The following is an 18,949-nucleotide window of genomic DNA, read 5'->3' on the forward strand; positions in this document are numbered from 1 at the left end:
TGAATTTCTTAAAGAAAGTCTCTCCGAACAAAATAAGAGTCAGTGATAAGCGGTCATACAGGAGCGCTTAGGAAGCAACCCAGGGGCAGACAAGGATGTCAGTTCTCCACCGCAGCTCCAGCCGAAAATCTCCAATGGAGGATAGCAGCAATGAGAAATGAAAAACGGTCTTAGGAGCACAGGAAAGAGACTCAGACAAGAGATGGGTTTAAACCACAACACGTTTCGACGGAGGATCCATCTTCATCAGATGGAACTTCCACCTGATGAAGACGGATCCTCCGTCGAAATGCGTTGTGGTTTAAACCCATCTCTTGTCTGAGTCTCTTTCCTGTGCTCCTAAGACCGTTTTCCATTTTCTCATCTCCGAACAAAATGGCTGTTTAAAGAAAAGTGGTGCACACTTGGCGCAGACAAGCAGTTTAATGCCTCTTACCCAGACACATTTTTTTCATTTATCCCAACCCTGCTTTGGCTCGCATAAAGCCTGAGCACTGCTGATCTATGAAGACAGGGGGCAGGCATTGATAGTTAACTAGTAGGTGGGAAGGAGCAGTGAACTGATTGCCACAGCAAGGGTGCATCATGCGTCAGTGTTTGGTTTCAACAGTCCTTTTTGTGCCGACAGACTCTCTTTCATCAATCTTTAAAACATGAAATGTTAGATGAGAATTTGTGGCTAAAGTATTCCAGCGAGAACATGTTAAAATAAATTATTAAAATTCATGCTTACAATTGAAAATTTTACAGCTTCGAACAAATTTTTTGACAGTGGCAATTTTTAAATAGTCTTAATAAAAGGTCAATAACATGTGCCTAATTTATTAATATTTGCATTTCTCCTTTTAGAGTAGGTACATCTGTGGCAACCCATGTATCAGATAAACAGATCATAGCTAGTGACGTTCTGGACTAAAATTTGCAGCAATTTCTAGCATAAATTGTAGTAAATTTGCTGGCCAATGGGCGGCCATGAATCCTCTAATAAGCTCTGGTACCTTTTTGGCAAGTGTCATGAGTGGAGCAAAAAGGGGAAAAGTCTCAAGCTACTGCCCAAATATCGCGTGCCCGAGAATTTGCCCGATTCTGAAAAAAAGCCACTCATATCTAGATCTGAAAACCCTCTTAAAGCCATAATCATACCACCGTATTGCTCACCTTAGGATCGCACTGCAATCCTCGGACGGGCCGTTGGCTCTTCTTACCTGAGTGTGACAGCTGCATAGAAATACTCGCTTTTTTTCAGAATCAGGACCAAACTAGTCCATGTGATGTGCTTGTCATTGCAGCTCTACTCCATTAAAGTGAATGAGGCTTAGATGTAATACCAGACACAAGTGTGACGTGGCCGGAAAAATCCAAATACATCTATATGGTATGCTCAACTTTGCTTTGAGCAGTTTTATATAGATGAACTTGGAATGGATTACGTGTTGGTTTAAAAATATTTGGGATTCCCTGAGAATTTTGCTAATATGTTGTATGGAAGCTATTAATATTTGTATCACTTGCAATACCACTATTAACCTCATGGTGTGCTGTTATGAGACATGTTGTTTATCAATATCTAGGAGTCATTTATTCCAATTGTCAATATAGCAGTGGTGTACATTAAATTCTAGAAGTATGTGATGAAGTGAATACTATTTGTTGAAATCTCTGTAATGTTTAGATGATCTTTTCATTCTTGTTCCATAAAATAGGATAAAAATGATCTTGACAGTATAGAAGAGTGGACATTGGCAGTAACTCACCCCTGAAACGATGAGTTCACCTCCCAGGTTTTGCACTTCAGCTTTCACCTTGCTACAGATATTAAGCTGGTGGCAGTAGAGCGCGATCCGCTGAAGGTAGGCGAGCAGATCTTGTTTGCATGCAGAATCAGGACACTGCAGGGAAATAAAACAGGAACATCAGAACACTTGATTAAATGTAACTCAGCTTCTACTGTTAACTGCATATCATTATAAGCTAGCAATCAGATAAAATAATATGCAAACAGCATATTAAACATGCACTTCCTCCACTACAGCACAGACATTCCAAAATGACAGATGCGAGAATTTCAATTCAGCTCACTTTTTTAAGGTCTCACATTTTAGTGGATTTACGCAGAGGTTCATTTAATAAGATATTGGTGGATGGACATATCTGACTGTCCACCTTAAAGCACCACTCCAGAGGTTTCATTTTCCTCAATGGTGTAGTGGCGCTTCAAATCTAAGCCCCCCTGAAGCTGGTCACATACTCACCTGGGCCATCTTGTGAGCGCAATTTCTGACTATCCGGAAGACAGAAGAAGGTTCGTCACAAGAGCACAATGCAAGTGTAGGAGAGCCAGGACAAGGGCTTTTATTGTAAAGTGGCCGCCGATGGGAGCCGTGGCAAAACAGATTAAAACGTCATGACAGGGACTTACACTTAAAGCACCACTCCAGGTCCAATAAAAAAAATGCTAAAGTGGTGTTTTACAAAAATACAAATACGTGGATGATATGCAATACACCCTGGGGGACAACAGGAGGAGAATTGTTCCCCCAGTATCACTGACTTTGTGTGATATGTTTTTAAGTTTGCTATCTAATACATCAATTTTAATCTATTGCTTACTACTGGTTCTAGCGACTCATAGGGACTTTAAGGGATAGACAAATTGTGAATGGAGATGCCATTGTCATGCTATATTTAGGGTGCCAACCAATGAAACCAGGAAGGGTCATCAGAGGGGATAATAGGAGAGGACCAGTTAACAGTTTTGTGATTATATCACTCTCTAGTGTCCTTTTTTTTGGTTCCAGGGCCTTGTAGGGATTCTGAGGGATAGCGGACTTGTGAGTGAGTGAGGCTGCAGTTGTTGTCCTATATCTAAAGTGCCAACATCTGTGGTCATGAAGCATAGTCATAGAGAATCATACATATAGTATATGATCCACATATTTGTCTTTTCTATATCAATAGCTTTGCAAATTCACTCTTTTTTAAGGGATATTGGTTTATATGGACAATTTTAGCTGTCCCTAATACAGGGTATATTTTATGTTTTTTTTATGTAAATGTTAAAGTTATACCCTTCAGTTATGTAATATGCTTTTAGCTGGTTTCTAAAGTAAAGACTCCAATTTTTTATTATAAAAGTGTAAAGCATTATCACTTTATAACATTATTATTCAAATCTAAATGTAATAATCACTGGGAGGACACAGAACTAGGGATGAGCGAGCACTAAAATACTCGGATGCTCGCAACTCGAACAATTTCTAATGCTCGAATGTTCGTTTCGAGTATCGAGTGTAATTGGAGTCAATGGGAAATCCAAGCATTTTTCCAGCAGACCCTACAAAGAGGTCTGGGAGGCAGTGAAAAGGATCAAATGGATGGGAATGGAAGGATAATAGAATGGGAAAGACCCCTGGAATCATCTTTGACTCCCAGGTCGTTGCTGAGAACAATGGCGTCACACTTTCACTCCACTTTAATTACTGACAAACAAACATTAAAAATTGATGAGAGATTTGAGTTTAAAGGTAAACAAATGTTAAGAAACATTATTTCCTAAATAATGACCTATATATAAGGCAAAATTTAAAAAGGATATAAAAAATAATAGTTGAAGTAAACCAAAATATAATTTTTTTATTAATTTTTAGCAAATTTTTATTAAAAAATAGCGTAATTAATGAACGAAGAAAGAACTGCCAAAAATTAGATGGAACAGGAACTCAGATATACCCTGCATTAGACATAAAGGAGAGCCTCATACACATTCTTTTCAAATTGTCATGCATTGGTGCTCCTAGACTCATAAAGGCATTGCAATAAGGGCAAAGCCCATTAACAATTACAATCAGGGTCCTCCATAGACCCTTGAAGGCACCAACTGTAATGCCTCATTCAAATATTGTGAACAAATTGCAGTTGTAATACTCCTACACTTCTAAAAGATCTTCTTCCAGTGCAAAGTCTGCCAAAAATTACAAGCAGGGAAATCCATACACCCTTGGAGACATCAAGTGGAGTGCCTCATAAAAAAATTAACAAAGTGTACTTGTTACATAGTTACATAGTTGTGTAGGTTGAATAAAGACCTAGGTCCATCAAGTTCAACCTTTCTCCACCAACTGTACATTTCGTCATTAATTTAACTATAACCCGCAATGTTATGTATATCAAGGAAATCGTCCAGCCCTTTTTTAAAAGCTGTCATAGTGTCTGCCGTTACTATCTCTTGTGTTCGGGCATTACACAGTCTGACTGCTCTAACTGTAAAGAACCCTTTCATGTTTAGTTGTCGGAATCGCTTTACTTCCACCCGTAATGAGTGCCCCCTAGTCCTCAGCAAGGTCCTTGGAAGGAGCAAGTTATGTGCCAGTGTTTTGTACAGGCCACACATGTAAACGAGATCCCCTCTGTGGCGTCTTTTTCTAAGCTAAACAAGTCCAACTTTTCCAACCTCTCCTCATATGAGAGGCCTTCTATCACTTGTAATAATCTACTTGCCTTTCGTTGAACTGATTATAACTTCTGAATATCCTTTTTAAAAGGTGGAGCCAAAAACTGGATCTCATATTCTTGATGTAGCCTCACCAGTGATTTGTAAAGGGGTAATAATATGTTGGGATCGTGAGATTTTATCTATCTTTTTATACATCCTAAAATGTTGTTTGCTTTTGCAGCTGCTGCTTGACATTGATTACTGCTGCTCAGCTTACTTGTAACACCCAAATCCTTCTCTTGATCTGTAGTCTCGAGTATACTCCCATTTAATGTATATGCAGCAATAGGATTACTCCGTCCTAGGTGCATCACTTTACATTTATCTATATTAAATCTTATTTGCCAAGTGTTTGCCAATTCAGTCATCTTATTCAGATAATTTTGCAATATTGTAATGTCAAGGTCAGATTTTAATATCCTGCATAGTTTGGTGTCGTCAGCAAAGACTGACACTTTACTCTCAATCCCATCCAAAAGGTCAGTAATAAAGAGGTTAAAAAGAATCAGTCCTAGCACAGATCCCTGTGGTCCCCACTGCTCCCAGTACAGATCCCTGCGGTCCCCAATGGTGACTATATTCCATTTAGAGAGCATACCATTTAGGACAACTCTTTGTTTCCGGTCATTTAGCCAATTCCTTACCCAACTGCATATAGTTTTCCCCAGTCCTGGCTTTTGTAGCTTAAGTATAAGTCTGGAATGTGGAACTGTATCAAATGCCTTTGCAAGGTCCAGATAAATCACAAAAGCAGCATTACCTTCATCCAGATTTGCACTTATCTCCTCATAGAAACCCAACATGTTAGTTAGACATGACTTATTCTTAATGTATCCATGTTGGTTGGCAGTTATCAAATTATTCTCTGCCATATATTTTTTCAGGCCATCTCTTATAATGCTCTCAAAAATTTTGCACACTACCTATGTCAGGCTTACCAGACGGTAGTTGCCCGGATCCACCTTCTTACCTTTTTTAAATATTGGCACCACGTGAGCCATCCTCCAATCTTATGGCACCACCCCTGTTACAAGGGAGTCTAAGAATATGAGATACAGTGGTCTGTCAATTATTGAGCTCAATTCCCTCAGTATCCGTGGATGAATGCCATCTGGGCAGGGGGATTTGTCAATGTTTAAATTGCTTAGACGTAAATGCACTTCTTTTTGCTTTAAACTAGTTATATCAGGTTGTGAATTTTGATTTTTGCCTTGTTGAATGATCCCTCTAACAGACAGTTCATTGGTGAACATGGATGAATTGTGCATGTTTAATATCTCTGCCTTTTCTTTATCCTCTGTAATCATCTTGTTATTGCCATCTTTAAAGGGGCCTATACCATATTTTATTTTTTTTTTGGGGCATTGATGTATTTATAAAAAAAATTGGGATTTATTTTAATGTCATTGGCGATTTGTTTCTCTGTAGATAACTTTGCTAACTTGATTTCTTTTTTTACATTTCTTATTTAGATCTTCATACTCCTGAAATGCTATTTCAGTTTTCTCTGCTTTCAAGATTTTGAATGCCCTTTGTTTTTGTCTTATTAAACTTTGTACTGTCCTGTTCATCCATAATGGTTTCTTTTTATTCCTTGACATTTTATTACCAGAGTGTATAAGTTTTTTTTGCAGAATTCTAGTAGTATTTCCTTAAAAATACCCATTTATCTTTGGTATCCTCAGGTACCATGATGTTGTCCAAGTCTATACGATTAAGGTCTTCCCTAAATTTGCTAAAATAAGCTTTCTTAAAGTTCCAGGTTTTGGCAATTCCCCTTTTGAATGTTTGATTGAAAATTACATTGAAACTTACCATGCTATGGTCACTGCTTCCCAAATGCTCCCTGACTAATAAATCTGAAATTGTATCTTGTCTACTTGACAGAACCAGATCCAGCAGATTACCTCCACTGGTCGGTTCATCTACCAGCTGAGAGAGGTTCACAACTGTGGATAACAAATTGTAGCTTTTAGCACAACCAGAAGATTCTATGTCCCAATGAATGTCTGGATAGTTAAATTCCCCATTATAAGAACCCTGTTACTGTTTGCTGCCTTTTTAGTTTGGTGTAGCATTTCATCCTGTGGCACCTCAGGAGTCCGGTTGCCACAGTAGCATTGCCTCCCTCACAGGGAGTAATGTCATGCCTGGACGCAAGGAGGGGTCCTTTTACCAGGTGTCAGTAGGAGAGAAGTCAGGCAGAACCTGGGGAGTGGAGCTGTGATTAATCTCGCCCCAGAGCTGAGCGCTAGGAACGGATAACAGAGTCTGTGGTTGCACGGGTACTGTAGTCCCGGCAGCTAAATCCGGAGGACAGGGGACTGCAGATCTCCTGGCCCGATCTAATACCCAGCGGCACAGCAGCATACCAGAGCCTGGAGCCGACACAAAGAAAAAGCACCTGTGATAGGCTCGAGCTGCCTGCCATGCAGGCAAAGGTTTGTTTTTAAAAAAGAGGGAGACAGTTAGCAGCAGGGTGAGCTTTTAGGCAGCGAGGAAAAAGGGAGGACAGCGCACAAGGAAGGGCTCCATACCTACCTGGCCAGGTGTATCCAAAATTGCTTCCAGGCTGCCCGGCTCTCCATCATGATATGTTGCCAGTGCCCTGGTCTGTACTATCAACCATCCAGTAAAGGAAAAGAAAACTACAGTCCTTGTGTCGTCCAGTGATCTCTTGCGCTCCGAGTCCTGCACCACAAGGTACACGAAGCCTGACATTAATAGAACAGGTGGCCCTGGGGCTCAGTTCCACCTGTGGGGAGCAGGTTCATCATCATCAGCCCCAGGGGTCTCCTTTAGCAGCGTCGGCCATCTGTTGCCGAACACCACAGGTGGCATCACTTTAAATCCCATATCCATATTCCCTACTTTATGGCACAGCCACGGAGTTGGGTCACCTCCCCGTGACTTCCCCAAAGAACTGTCTGACCCGATTCCGAGTACAGCACGGCCCTGGTCAGCTATGTTAGGAGGCTTGTAGCAAACTCCAATTAGAAGCTTTCCATTAATACCATCCCCATGTACTTTTACTTATATTGACTCTACATTGCTGTACCTCCCCCAAATGTCTTCATTGAGCACAGGTTTTAAAGGGAATCTGTCACCCCATTTTCAGCCTCTAAGCTGCGGCCACCAACATCAGGGGCTTATCTACAGCATTCTGTGGGGACAAATGACACATGTGGGGACAAATGACACCGCAAGAAATGACCTGGAAACCATCTGCAGAGACTTTGAAGACTTAGGCAAGAAAGTGAAAGAACTGGGAGCGCAGGTGGTCTTCTCTTCCATCCTCCCAGTGGATGGCCATGGAACAAGGAGGTGGAATAAGATTCTGCAGGTGAACAACTGGCTACGTCGATGGTGCCGTCAGCAACGATTTGGATTTCTGGATCACGGAGTGAACTACTTATACGATGGACTACTTGCTAGAGATGGGGTGCACCTTACGAAGACTGGAAAGCATGTATTTGGAAGTCGCCTTGCTACACTTGTAAGGAGAGCTTTAAACTAGAACAACATGGGAAGGGAAGCAAAAGACCAGAAAAAGCCATACACCTGACAAATGCTATTGAGAACTCTGCTATTAGAAGTGGAAAGGAAGAACAAAGGCGAAAGAATCTAATTAATAAAAATATTGGAGAAAGAGAAACCAATCACAAACTAAAATGTTTCTATACTAATGCACAAAGCATGGGCAACAAACAAGGAGAATTGGAACTACTAACACAGGAAAAGAAATATGATGTCATTGGAATCACTGAAACTTGGTGGGACAATACACATGATTGGAATACAAGACTAGAAGGATACAACTTATTTGCAAGAAACAGACTTGATAAACGAGGAGGGGGTGTTGCATTGTATGTTAGAAACGCGTATATCTGCACAGAGATTGAAGCTTCAGAGACTGGGAGTTCTGTGGAAACTGTTTGGGTAAGAATACAAGGACAGAACAATGGAAAGGACACCATTGTAGGCATTTACTACAGGCCACCTGTGCAAGCTGAAGATATGGATGAACTCTTTATGCATCAAATGGCCAAGTTCTCCAAAAAATATGACATAGTTGTCATGGGAGATTTCAACTATCCAGACATTTGTTGGGAATCTCTCTCAGGCAAAACTAACAGGTCAAGGAAATTCTTATCCTCTCTTGCTGACAACTTTATCTTCCAAAAGGTAAGGGAGAAAACAAGGGGAACTGCTACCTTGGATCTAATCCTTATAAACAGGGAGGAAATGGTTGAGGAGGTAAAAGTGGCTGGGACCCTAGGAGGTAGCGACCATGCTATTTTAGAATTTTGGATAACTAGAGGCGGAAGACCTGTGAAGACTCAGACGTCAAGGTTAGATTTCAGAAAGGCAGATTTTAAGGGATTCAGAAAGAGAATTGGAGGGATCCAATGGCTGGATATCCTTAAAGACAAAAATGTCCAGGAAGGATGGGAAATCTTGAAAAATGAAATTCTCAAAGCACAGTTGTTAACAATTCCGAAAAGAGGGAAGAATAGGAAGCATTTAAGGAAACCAGGATGGATGAACACAGAACTTAAGCACATGCTAAAAAGGAAGAAAAAAATGTTTATAAAATGGAAAGAGGGAGGCATATCTAAAGAAGAATATAATGCTGTCTGCAGAACCTGCAGGGCACAAATCAGATTATCTAAAGCTGAAAATGAATTGAGGCTTGCAAGAGATGTCAAAAGCAATAATAAAGGATTTTGGGGATATGTCAAAAGTAAAAGAAAAGTCAAAGATGCTATAGGATTTTTACAGGATGAAAATGATGAAATGGTAAGACAGGATGTTGAGAAGGCTGAACTTTTAAATTCCTATTTTGCATCTGTTTTCTCTCAGAAAGGAAATGTAACATCAACTGTTATTCACTGTCCTATTAAGGGAATAGAAGAATCCAGGATATCTATAAACAGAAAGATAGTGAGGAAACACTTAGCTAACCTAAATGAATTCAAGTCTCCAGGTCCAGATGAATTACACCCCAGAGTACTGAAGGAGATAGCAGAAGAAATTTTTGAACCCCTCTCTATAATCTTTGAAAATTCTTGGAGAACAGGAGAAGTGCCAGAAGACTGGAGAAGAGCAAATGTTGTTCCTATCTTCAAAAAGGGGAAGAAGGTGGACCCAGGTAACTATAGGCCGGTGAGTCTGACTTCTATACCAGGAAAGATCTTTGAACAAATTATTAAACAACATGTATGTCAGTACCTGGATAAGAATGAAGTGACTAAACAGAGTCAGCATGGGTTTGTGACTAATAAGTCATGTCAGACTAACTTAATTTCATTCTATGACGGTATCACTGATTGGGTGGATCAAGGAAATGCTGTAGATATAGTATATCTTGACTTCAGCAAAGCATTTGACAAAGTCTCTCATACAATCCTTATTGAAAAAATGATTAAGTATGGAATGGACAAGGCAACTGTTAGGTGGATTCATAACTGGCTTAGTGATCGGACCCAAAGAGTGGTCGTAAATGGCTGCACATCCAGTTGGAAGAATGTCTCAAGTGGGGTACCACAGGGCTCTGTCCTGGGCCCTGTATTGTTCAAAATCTTTATCAACGATTTAGATGAAGGAATTGAGGGTAAACTGATTAAATTTGCTGATGACACAAAGCTAGGAGGGATAGCTAATACTAGAGAAGAGAGAGGATTCAAAAAGATTTAAATAAACTGGAGAAGTGGGCAGCAACTAACAGAATGGTTTTTAACAGGGAGAAATGCAAAGTACTACATCTGGGCAATAAAAATGGAAAAAGCATATATAGAATGGGAGGAATAGGGCTAAGTGACAGCACATGTGAAAAAGACTTGGGTATACTAATAGATCACAGACTTAATATGAGTCAACAGTGTGATGCAGCAGCAAAAAAGGCAAATGCAATTCTAGGATGTATTAACAGAAGCATACAGTCTAGATCACGTGAAGTCATTATTTCCCTCTACTCCTCTTTGGTCAGACCTCATCTGGAATATTGTGTCCAGTTTTGGGCACCACATTTTAAAAAAGACATCAACAAACTGGAGCAAGTTCAGAAAAGAGCCACCAGAATGGTGACCGGTCTGCAAACCCTGTCTTATGAGGAAAGGTTGCAGGATTTGGGAATGTTTAGTTTGCAAAAGAGAAGACTGAGAGGAGACTTAATAGCTGTCTACAAATATCTAAAGGGCTGTCACATTGTAGAAGGATCAACTTTATTCTCATTTGCACAAGGAAAGACTAGAAGCAATGAGATGAAACTGAATGGGAGGAGACACAGATTAGATATTAGAAAAAACTTTTTGACTGTTAGAGTGATCAATGAGTGGAACAGGCTGCCACGAGAAGTGGTGAGTTCTCCTTCAATGGAAGTCTTCAAACAGAGGCTGGACAGACATCTGACTGGGATGATTTAGCGAATCCTGCTTTGAGCAGGGGGTTGGACCAGATGGCCCAGGAGGTCCCTCCGAACTCTACGATTCTATGATTCTATGATTCTATGATTTGTTACCCAGTCATGGCTCTCACCAAGCCAGGTTTTCGTAATGCCCACCACATCGTATTCTGTGACCGTCATAAGAGTCTCCAGTTCATCCATTTTGTTTGCTAGACTTCTTGCATTTGCCAGCAGACATTTGATATTATTAGCACATTTGTTACTCCTATTCAGCTCCCTGCTTTCCTTGCATATCCCAGCCCCCCTTAATCCTCATTTATCCCTACTGCCTCCCCCTTTCTGTCTACTCTATATATCCACTTATTAGAACAGCTTATCTCCCCCCAGATCCTAGTTTAAAAGCTCCTCCATCCGTCTTACCATTTTTAACCCAAGGCCAGCTGCACCCTTCCCATTGAGGTGCAGCCCGTCCCTACCGTAGAGCCTGTAGCCAACAGAGGAGTCAGGCCAGTTCTCCAGGAAACCAAACATTTCCTTCCTGCACCAATTTCTAAGACACTTATTTATCACCCTAAGCTCCCACTGCCTATCTAGTGACACTCGTGGCACTGATAATATTTCTGAAAATACCAACTTGGAGGTACTGGCCATCAGCTTCCCTCCTAGCTCCCTAAATTCGTTCTTAAGGACCTTCCACCTCCATCTAACTTTTGTCATTGATACCGATATATACCATGACCGCTGGGTTTTCCCCAGCCCCACCCAGCAATTTGTCTATCCGGTCTGCAATATGTTGAATCCGAGCACCGGGCAGACAACATACTGTTTGGAATTCATGGTCTCGACAGCAGATGACCCTGTCTGTCTGCCTAATTATAAAGTCCCCTACCACCAACATCTATTTGGACTTTGCTGCACTCCTATTTCCCTCCTTTCTACAGCAGTCATTTTCCTGGTTCCTAGGAGCAAAGTCCTGCTGCAGTGATTCCAGTCCTGGGCTTACATTCCCAATATCAGCCAAACAGGCTTATTTACTAGGTTGTGCCAGATCATGACTAGGCTCCCTGGAACTTTTCCCCCTACCACTTCCTGTAACAGTTACCCAGCTGCTTACTTCTCTTTCCTGATCTTCCCCACCTCCACCCTCCTCCATATCACTGGATCCAGCCAGTACAAGCTCAGTGAGCTCTAAACTCCTCTCCAGAGTGTTGCCAGCTGCACATTTAGATCCATTACCTGGGCTTCCAAACATGTAACTTGCTTTTATTGAGTGCAGACATATTCACCCTCAAACGGCTGTTCAAGGCATGCATACATCTCCAAAGACTCACACCTGGTGGCATTTTCCATGGAGCACATATTCAATGGGGACAACCGTACAGATAAAAGCAGAACAAAAATAAATAATTGAAGCTGGTAAGAAAAACACCGAACTATGCTCTTGTGTTAAACTATGAAATTGTGTTTAACTATCGACTTATCTTCAGCCTTGGACTTAATGACAGCCCTCACTCTGCTCAGCAGCCCTTGCTTAGAGTTTCTGGAGCTTGTAGTCGACTCTGCAGCGCAGCACATGTTTTTCTGTTGGAAAGTTCTGGAACAAAAACCTCACAGATGTGTGATAAAATGCACGAATCACAACCTTCCCCCCTTTTTTTTTCTTAAAACAAGCCCTATCCCTCCCCCAGACAGACAACACAGGTAATTCCCCAACAATGCCACAGTTACACAGTTATCAAAACTATGTTGGACTCCTATCTATTATGACCCTCATGACGGCACTAAAAACCTTCTCAGGCAAGATGCTAGCAGTAAGGCAGCACAACAACTTGAAGGCATAGAGGAATAAGTCATGCCAAGTGTCCAGCTTTGAGACCCAATAGTTGAAGGTTACAGAGGAATTAGGGACTATGTTGGTTATTGTGGCCAGGTATTTCTTCACCATCTTTAAATACATTTCCCCCTTGTCAAAAATACCCAATTATCGGCCTGGATGCTGGGAGGGTATCATGAAAATGGACCAAGCCTTTGACAGTGTACCCTGCCTCTGTTGTACCTGGTGTGTGTCTACATTGCCTCTTCTCCTTGGTTACACAAGGAAGCTTGCCCTAGCTGCTACCAAGACATTTTTCAACATATTTTCCACTATGGCCTTCTGGTATAGCACATATTAGTAGACCCTCCTTCTCAGGATGTAGAGCTGCAAGTTTATCCTTTTAGTGTGGGTCTAGGAGGGTAAACAACCAGTACTCTTTTTTCTCCAAGAACAATGTAATGCGAGGGTCATGGGAAATGCAGTGGTGCATACAGCCAACACTTCCCTTTCTCCACCATGGTGATGACTGTGAATCTCCTCCTCTTCAATATCTTCCTCCTTTTTCACCTCCTCAGCCCATACACATAGAAGAGATGGGACAAAGATTGTGTGGGTACTAGCCTCTGTTGTGCAAGCAACAAACTCCTGTTACTTCTCATCCTTGACCTCCTTATTGTTACCCAGTCTGCACTCAGCAAATGACATAAGGCTGGGCTGGGTAGTATCTCCATGTCTCAAGTCTTCCTCCATCTACACCTGTTACGCCTGCAAAGCTTCAGCTTTGATTGGGATCATCAATTTTTTTTAAGTTGGCACAGAAGTGGGATCGTTGCATTGACTATGGTGTTAGCGCTGCTCATCATCTTTGGGGAGTCCTCAAAGTCTTGGAGAACCACACAAATGTGAGAAACTCATGCTCACTCTTCAATTGTTATGGGCGGAGGCTGCCTAGAATACCGATGGGTGTGTTGCTCGCAATGCCTTACCAGCATTTGCATTGTGGAGTTTCAGCACGTGGTGACATTGCACACCAGCTGGCACTTGCAAACACTGCTGCAGCACTGCCAGAGCAGTGACAGCTATAGCCAACTTGCATAAAGTGTGGCGTCAGTGGAAATGTGGCATGAATGGCCACAAGTCCACATTTTGCTCGTTTAGTGTACAATCCCAGTAAGGCTAGTTTCACACTACTGTAGCTTATTGCAGAGCTGCGGAGGAATGCAGACTTCCTTTGTGAAGCTCTGACCACTGCCGCACCTCCTCTGTTCAGCTCCACCTATGTCAGCATGCGGCCTGCGTACGTGTTGCGTTCGTCGTAGGTCACCGCACCATCAAAACGACGCATGCGGAGGCATCCACATACATTGGCATGGCCTGCGTACCCAATGCTAACAATAGGGCACACAGGATGCATGCTGACATAGGCAGATCTGAATGGAGGAGGCACGGCAGTGGGCGGAGCTTCAGAGAGGAAGTCCGCATCCCTCTGCAGCTCTGCCATACGCTAGTGTGAAACTAGACTAACTGAGATGGTAAGGGCATGGGTGTTGTTCTTGGACAAGTGCTGGTACAAAGCATTGACACCATAGTGAAGAAAAGTGGTGGCTGGGGACCATGTACCGAGGGACTGCTGTCTCCATAAGTCAGTGGAAATACTCCATTTCTACCAGCCTATGTGGCAGCATTTCCATGGTAAGCAGCCTGGAAATGTGCCCGTTTAGAGATTGGTCCTGTGGTTGGGTGGCTGGGAACTTCATTTTCCATTCCAAGTCCTGGGAAAGAACAGCTTAATGCTGTGTTGGGACAAATTTTTGTCAGTGCCTGATGATGGTGCCTCAGAATGTGCAAGGACAGGTGCAGGTTTGGAGGCATCTGCGTCTGTGTCATAGACAGGAGAGTGGCAAGCACCTAGCACAGGGGAAGAGGCAGTAGTGTAACCTACTGGCACAATCATGGACCCAGGCGTTTGGTCCACTAAGTCAGGTGTTAAGATGACATGTTGGTGGTGGTTAGGCTCTTAGTGGTCAGGACTCTGCTGATCTCAACATGGGGGATGGAAAGAGGATCAGGGTAAGGTTTAAGAGATCCAAATTTTATGCTATTAAGACTGGACCGTGTATAAGACTGGTTAGTGCTGGAAATCATGCTGAAAGCATTATTAGCTATCCAATTGACTACCTGCTCACACTGGTGGGTATACCAAGCCTCCCTGCAAAGTGGGACAGGAAGCTATGTGTCATGGATGGGCATGTTTCTTGTGCTCCAGGAAAAGGCATAGACAAACCTGCCCCATGTCCTCAGTGTCGGCATGCAACATCATCAGCACTTCCACTTCCCTGTCTCTTACTGCATGCCTTACACATTTTATAATTGCTTCGTCTCTGAAAACCAAGTTTATTTTTAATAAAATAAAATAATTGCTCACCTGCAGCAGGCAAAGCATTTTTTTGGAGGTTAGTGCCACTAAAATGTAAAACAAAGCATATAATACTCTATAGATAATAAATTGATTCCCCCCAAAAAAATTTGAATGCATTTTGGAGAGGTATATACCACCGAAATGTAACACAAAGCACATAATACTCTATGGACAACAAACTGAATCCAGAATATTTTTAACATGTTTATGGAGCACTGAAATGTAACATAAAGCACGTAACACTATGGATAACAAATACAATCCAGGAAAAATTTGAATGTATATTTAGAGTGTTATATTCCACTATAATGCTACACTAAGCATGTTAAACTGTACGAATTACAAAATATATTTTTCACACCCAAAAAAAAGAATGTGGTCACAAACAGCAGTTTTATATACTGTATTCTGTCACTCTCCCTGCTCCTGCAACTGTCCCTAGGCTAAAGGCAGAATATACTGTATCTGATACAGAGAGCCAAGCATAAGATTAGCACTTAGAAGGAATGTTAGTGTGATGTTTCAGCATCTGCACCAGTATCAACACTAGAGGACTCAGTTTAGGTAAACTGTACACACAAAGGCCTGGATAACTGCTCTTGATCCAATCACAACTGTATTTGTACTTTGCAATTGCATCAGTGTGCCAGGTGTGATGTCACTTGACCTTTTATAACCTCTGAAGAGGTAATGCAGCCAGCCAATCACAGAAATGCCACTACCAGCTATGGCTAGTTATGGGGGAACCCCTGGATGTTCAGGTCATCTGGCTTCAGTTGAACATTTATATAAAGTTTGGTTCAGGTACTAGCACAGTATCTGAACTCGAACCCGGACCCCATTCAGATGAATGGGGGCCCAAACATCTGCATGACAGCATGGCAAATATTGCATCTGATGGTCAGAGATCTGCGGTCCCCATGCTGTCTGATGATAGCATGTGCCAGCTGCTGTGACCGACTGTAAAAAGTTTAACTGAGGTCACAGAGTCTTCGGCTTATGTGAGTACTACTCCCATCAGCCTATGCCTGCTGTCACTAATAACAGTGAGAGCAGGCGCCACTGATGGGAGTAACCATTAGGTGGATCTTGAGCTATAAATAAATTTAAAAAAAATGAACTGGGGTCTGTTCTATTTTTGATAACCAGCAAAGCTCTCATGCAGCAATGCCATAAGTGAGTTCAGCTATCAACTCCCTTGAGATTTCTCATTGTGGGAGCTCGGAGCTAGGCACTTATTCTGATTCTCTTCATTCTGATCCCTATTATGTCAGTCCGAATCTGTTTATCTATTTTGAAGTGGCAGCCATTTCTTACTAACAAGAGCAATTATGCTGCAGCAAGTATTTCCTGGCTGGCGGGGGGACAATCACTAACGGTCACAACTCTCCAAACCATCTGAATTATCGTGCAACAGTATGAATTGGATTAATCTTTCTTTTTTTTACAAGGGACATGGGCATCGGTGGATTAGGCATAAAGTGAGTATTTTTGTTGTTTATTATTTTTTGGGGAAAAGGGCTTTAATGGCATGGGCGTAAGGTGAGAATAACTTTGCTATTTTTAAATACATTTGCAAAACAGGGTGTGGATATTAATTTCAAATAAAGGACTTTATTCTGGGTGTTTTGTATTTACAATATGACTTTGAGGATAGTAATGCATAGGCATCTTATACAGGGTGGGTGGGCCATGTATATGGATAGACCTAAATAAAATGGGAATGGTTGGTGATATTAACTTCCTATTTGTGGCACATTAGCATATGGGAGGGGAAAACTTTTCAAGATGGGTGGTGACCGTGGTGGCCAATTTGAAGTCGGCCATTTTGGATCCAACTTTATTTTTTCCAATGGGAAGAGGGTCATGTGACACATCAAACTTATTGAGAAACAATAGTGTGCTTGCTTTTAACATAACTTTATTCTTTCATGAGTTATTTACAAGCTTCTCTTTATATACAGCCATTGACATGTTTCAGAGGTTAACACGTGTGGAGCGGATAGAAATCGTGTTGCTGTCTGGTGAATGCAGTACCCGGGTCATTACAGCAGATTTCAATGCAAGACACCCTATGCAAGAAAACTGTCACCATTCCCATTTTTTAGGTGTATCCATATAAATGGCCCACCCAAAAAAGTTTGCCTCATCACTGAACATAATGTTCTGTGTAAACTGAGGGTCCTGTTCCAATTTTTGTTTTGCCCATTCTGCAAATTCAGAGCGCCAATCTGGGTCATCCTCGTTGAGATGGTGCAGCAGCTGGATTTCATAAGGGTGTCATTTGCTCTCTAACTAGCTAGTGGTGTCTCTCAGATATTTATGGCATGTCATGGTCATTTATCATGTTGTATAGTATGTAACATAACTGCTGGATAGAAATGTAAAGTGAATGACATAATGTGTCTCTCAAATAGCACTCTGAGATCCGTCAGCAGCAGAGAGGGAGTGTATCAAAAAGTCACCCTCTTGGCAATTAAATCTGGTTCAAATGGCTCTTTGTTTAGCACAATTCACATATAAAGTCCTCCCCAAGCTTATTATCGCAAGTGCCTTGTTCAGTCATCGCTGCTCAATCTTGATAAACTGTAACTTACGATCATTTATTTTATATCTTTCCAGGAAGTTTATGATTTAATGCTTCTGGAAATACAGGATCTGGTTTAATGGAAGACTTTACTAATGTTATTTACTGCTATAGAAGCTGTAAGCAAATCATTGAGCGTCATAGTAAAGCGATTATATTTCATCATAGAAATAAATTACCTTCATTAAGAAGTTATACATTCAGTTTCTAGGTTAATAATAAGCAATTCCATGGACACCAAATTCTTTAGCTTCATATAGGTATTATTTTTAGAGGCAAATGAAAAAGATGATTGACACATGGCCTCGTACAATGGGAGTGTAACCATCAGAACTTATCACTTGTCTCTTGAAGAGGCAACTGAAAAGATATTTCCAGGAAGAAGAAATGAAAGACTCAAAATGTTTATGGAAAAAAGGAATTAATGCAAATCCTCTGACTCTTAATCAACCCAGTAAGAATAAAAGTTGATTCAAAAAATGCTATACACTGTATGGTTTTATTATTTTTATTTTTCTTGGCTAGTATGCGCTTGGCTTTTTTGTACCATAGCCTAGGCGTGGGAGAAGATGGGCTTTTCAACAAGCCACACTGCTTTGGCCAGTGCTTTAGAACACAAAGATGGAACCCAACTTAATCCATAGTACATGCTGTAACTTGAAAGATACTTCTGGCTCTTTTCAGAATATCCATAATAGTAAAAAATAGAGCGCAACGCGTGCATTGTCACTTCTCCATTCATGCCAGCAAGAGATGATGTCCCTTGCTCAACAGAGGTATTGGTCTAAGTGGTGGGACTAGCACTTATGAGACATGGCATGTACTATGGTAACTAAAGTTGGTGCAAATTGATTCTCAACACCAAGTACATCACCCACATAAGGAATTTGTGACCATTTAAAGGGAGTAAAGAGAACCGTCTATTATGTGACTTCATCCGTGGATCGTTTTTTCATATTTTCCAGCCAGGCACGATATCAAATGTGCATCAAACCACATCAATGACATTGCGCTAAGTCGTCTAATCTAAATAAAAAACACAGAAGCCTTCTGACAATCAGTGGTTGCCAGTGCTCCCGTCCTGTAGGCACAAATTACGGACATGGCTGCTGGTCCAAGCTCCTCAAAATGATTCACATCAACTCTAAAGGCAAGATGGCGGTCGGCGTTCATGCCCTTTTATAGCCCCTGTGACGCCACACAAAGCCAGCCAATCAGTTGCATGCCCT

At 41.5% G+C, this 18,949-nt stretch overlaps 1 protein-coding gene across 2 annotated transcripts in view; it reads right to left on the minus strand.

The window, feature by feature from the left end:
* CTNNA2 (catenin alpha 2) overlaps positions 1-18,949 on the minus strand; it is a 918,592-nt gene that overhangs the window by 210,003 nt on the left and 689,640 nt on the right. For both annotated transcript variants that reach the window (XM_073586716.1, XM_073586715.1), the window contains exon 10: positions 1,755-1,889. In XM_073586716.1, coding sequence (XP_073442817.1) covers positions 1,755-1,889 — 135 coding nt within the window. The remainder of the gene's footprint in view (positions 1-1,754; positions 1,890-18,949) is intronic.

This window comes from Dendrobates tinctorius, unplaced genomic scaffold (genome assembly GCF_039654945.1).
Source record: "Dendrobates tinctorius isolate UK_male_01 unplaced genomic scaffold, ASM3965494v1 ptg000095l, whole genome shotgun sequence".
NCBI lineage: Eukaryota > Metazoa > Chordata > Amphibia > Anura > Dendrobatidae > Dendrobates > Dendrobates tinctorius.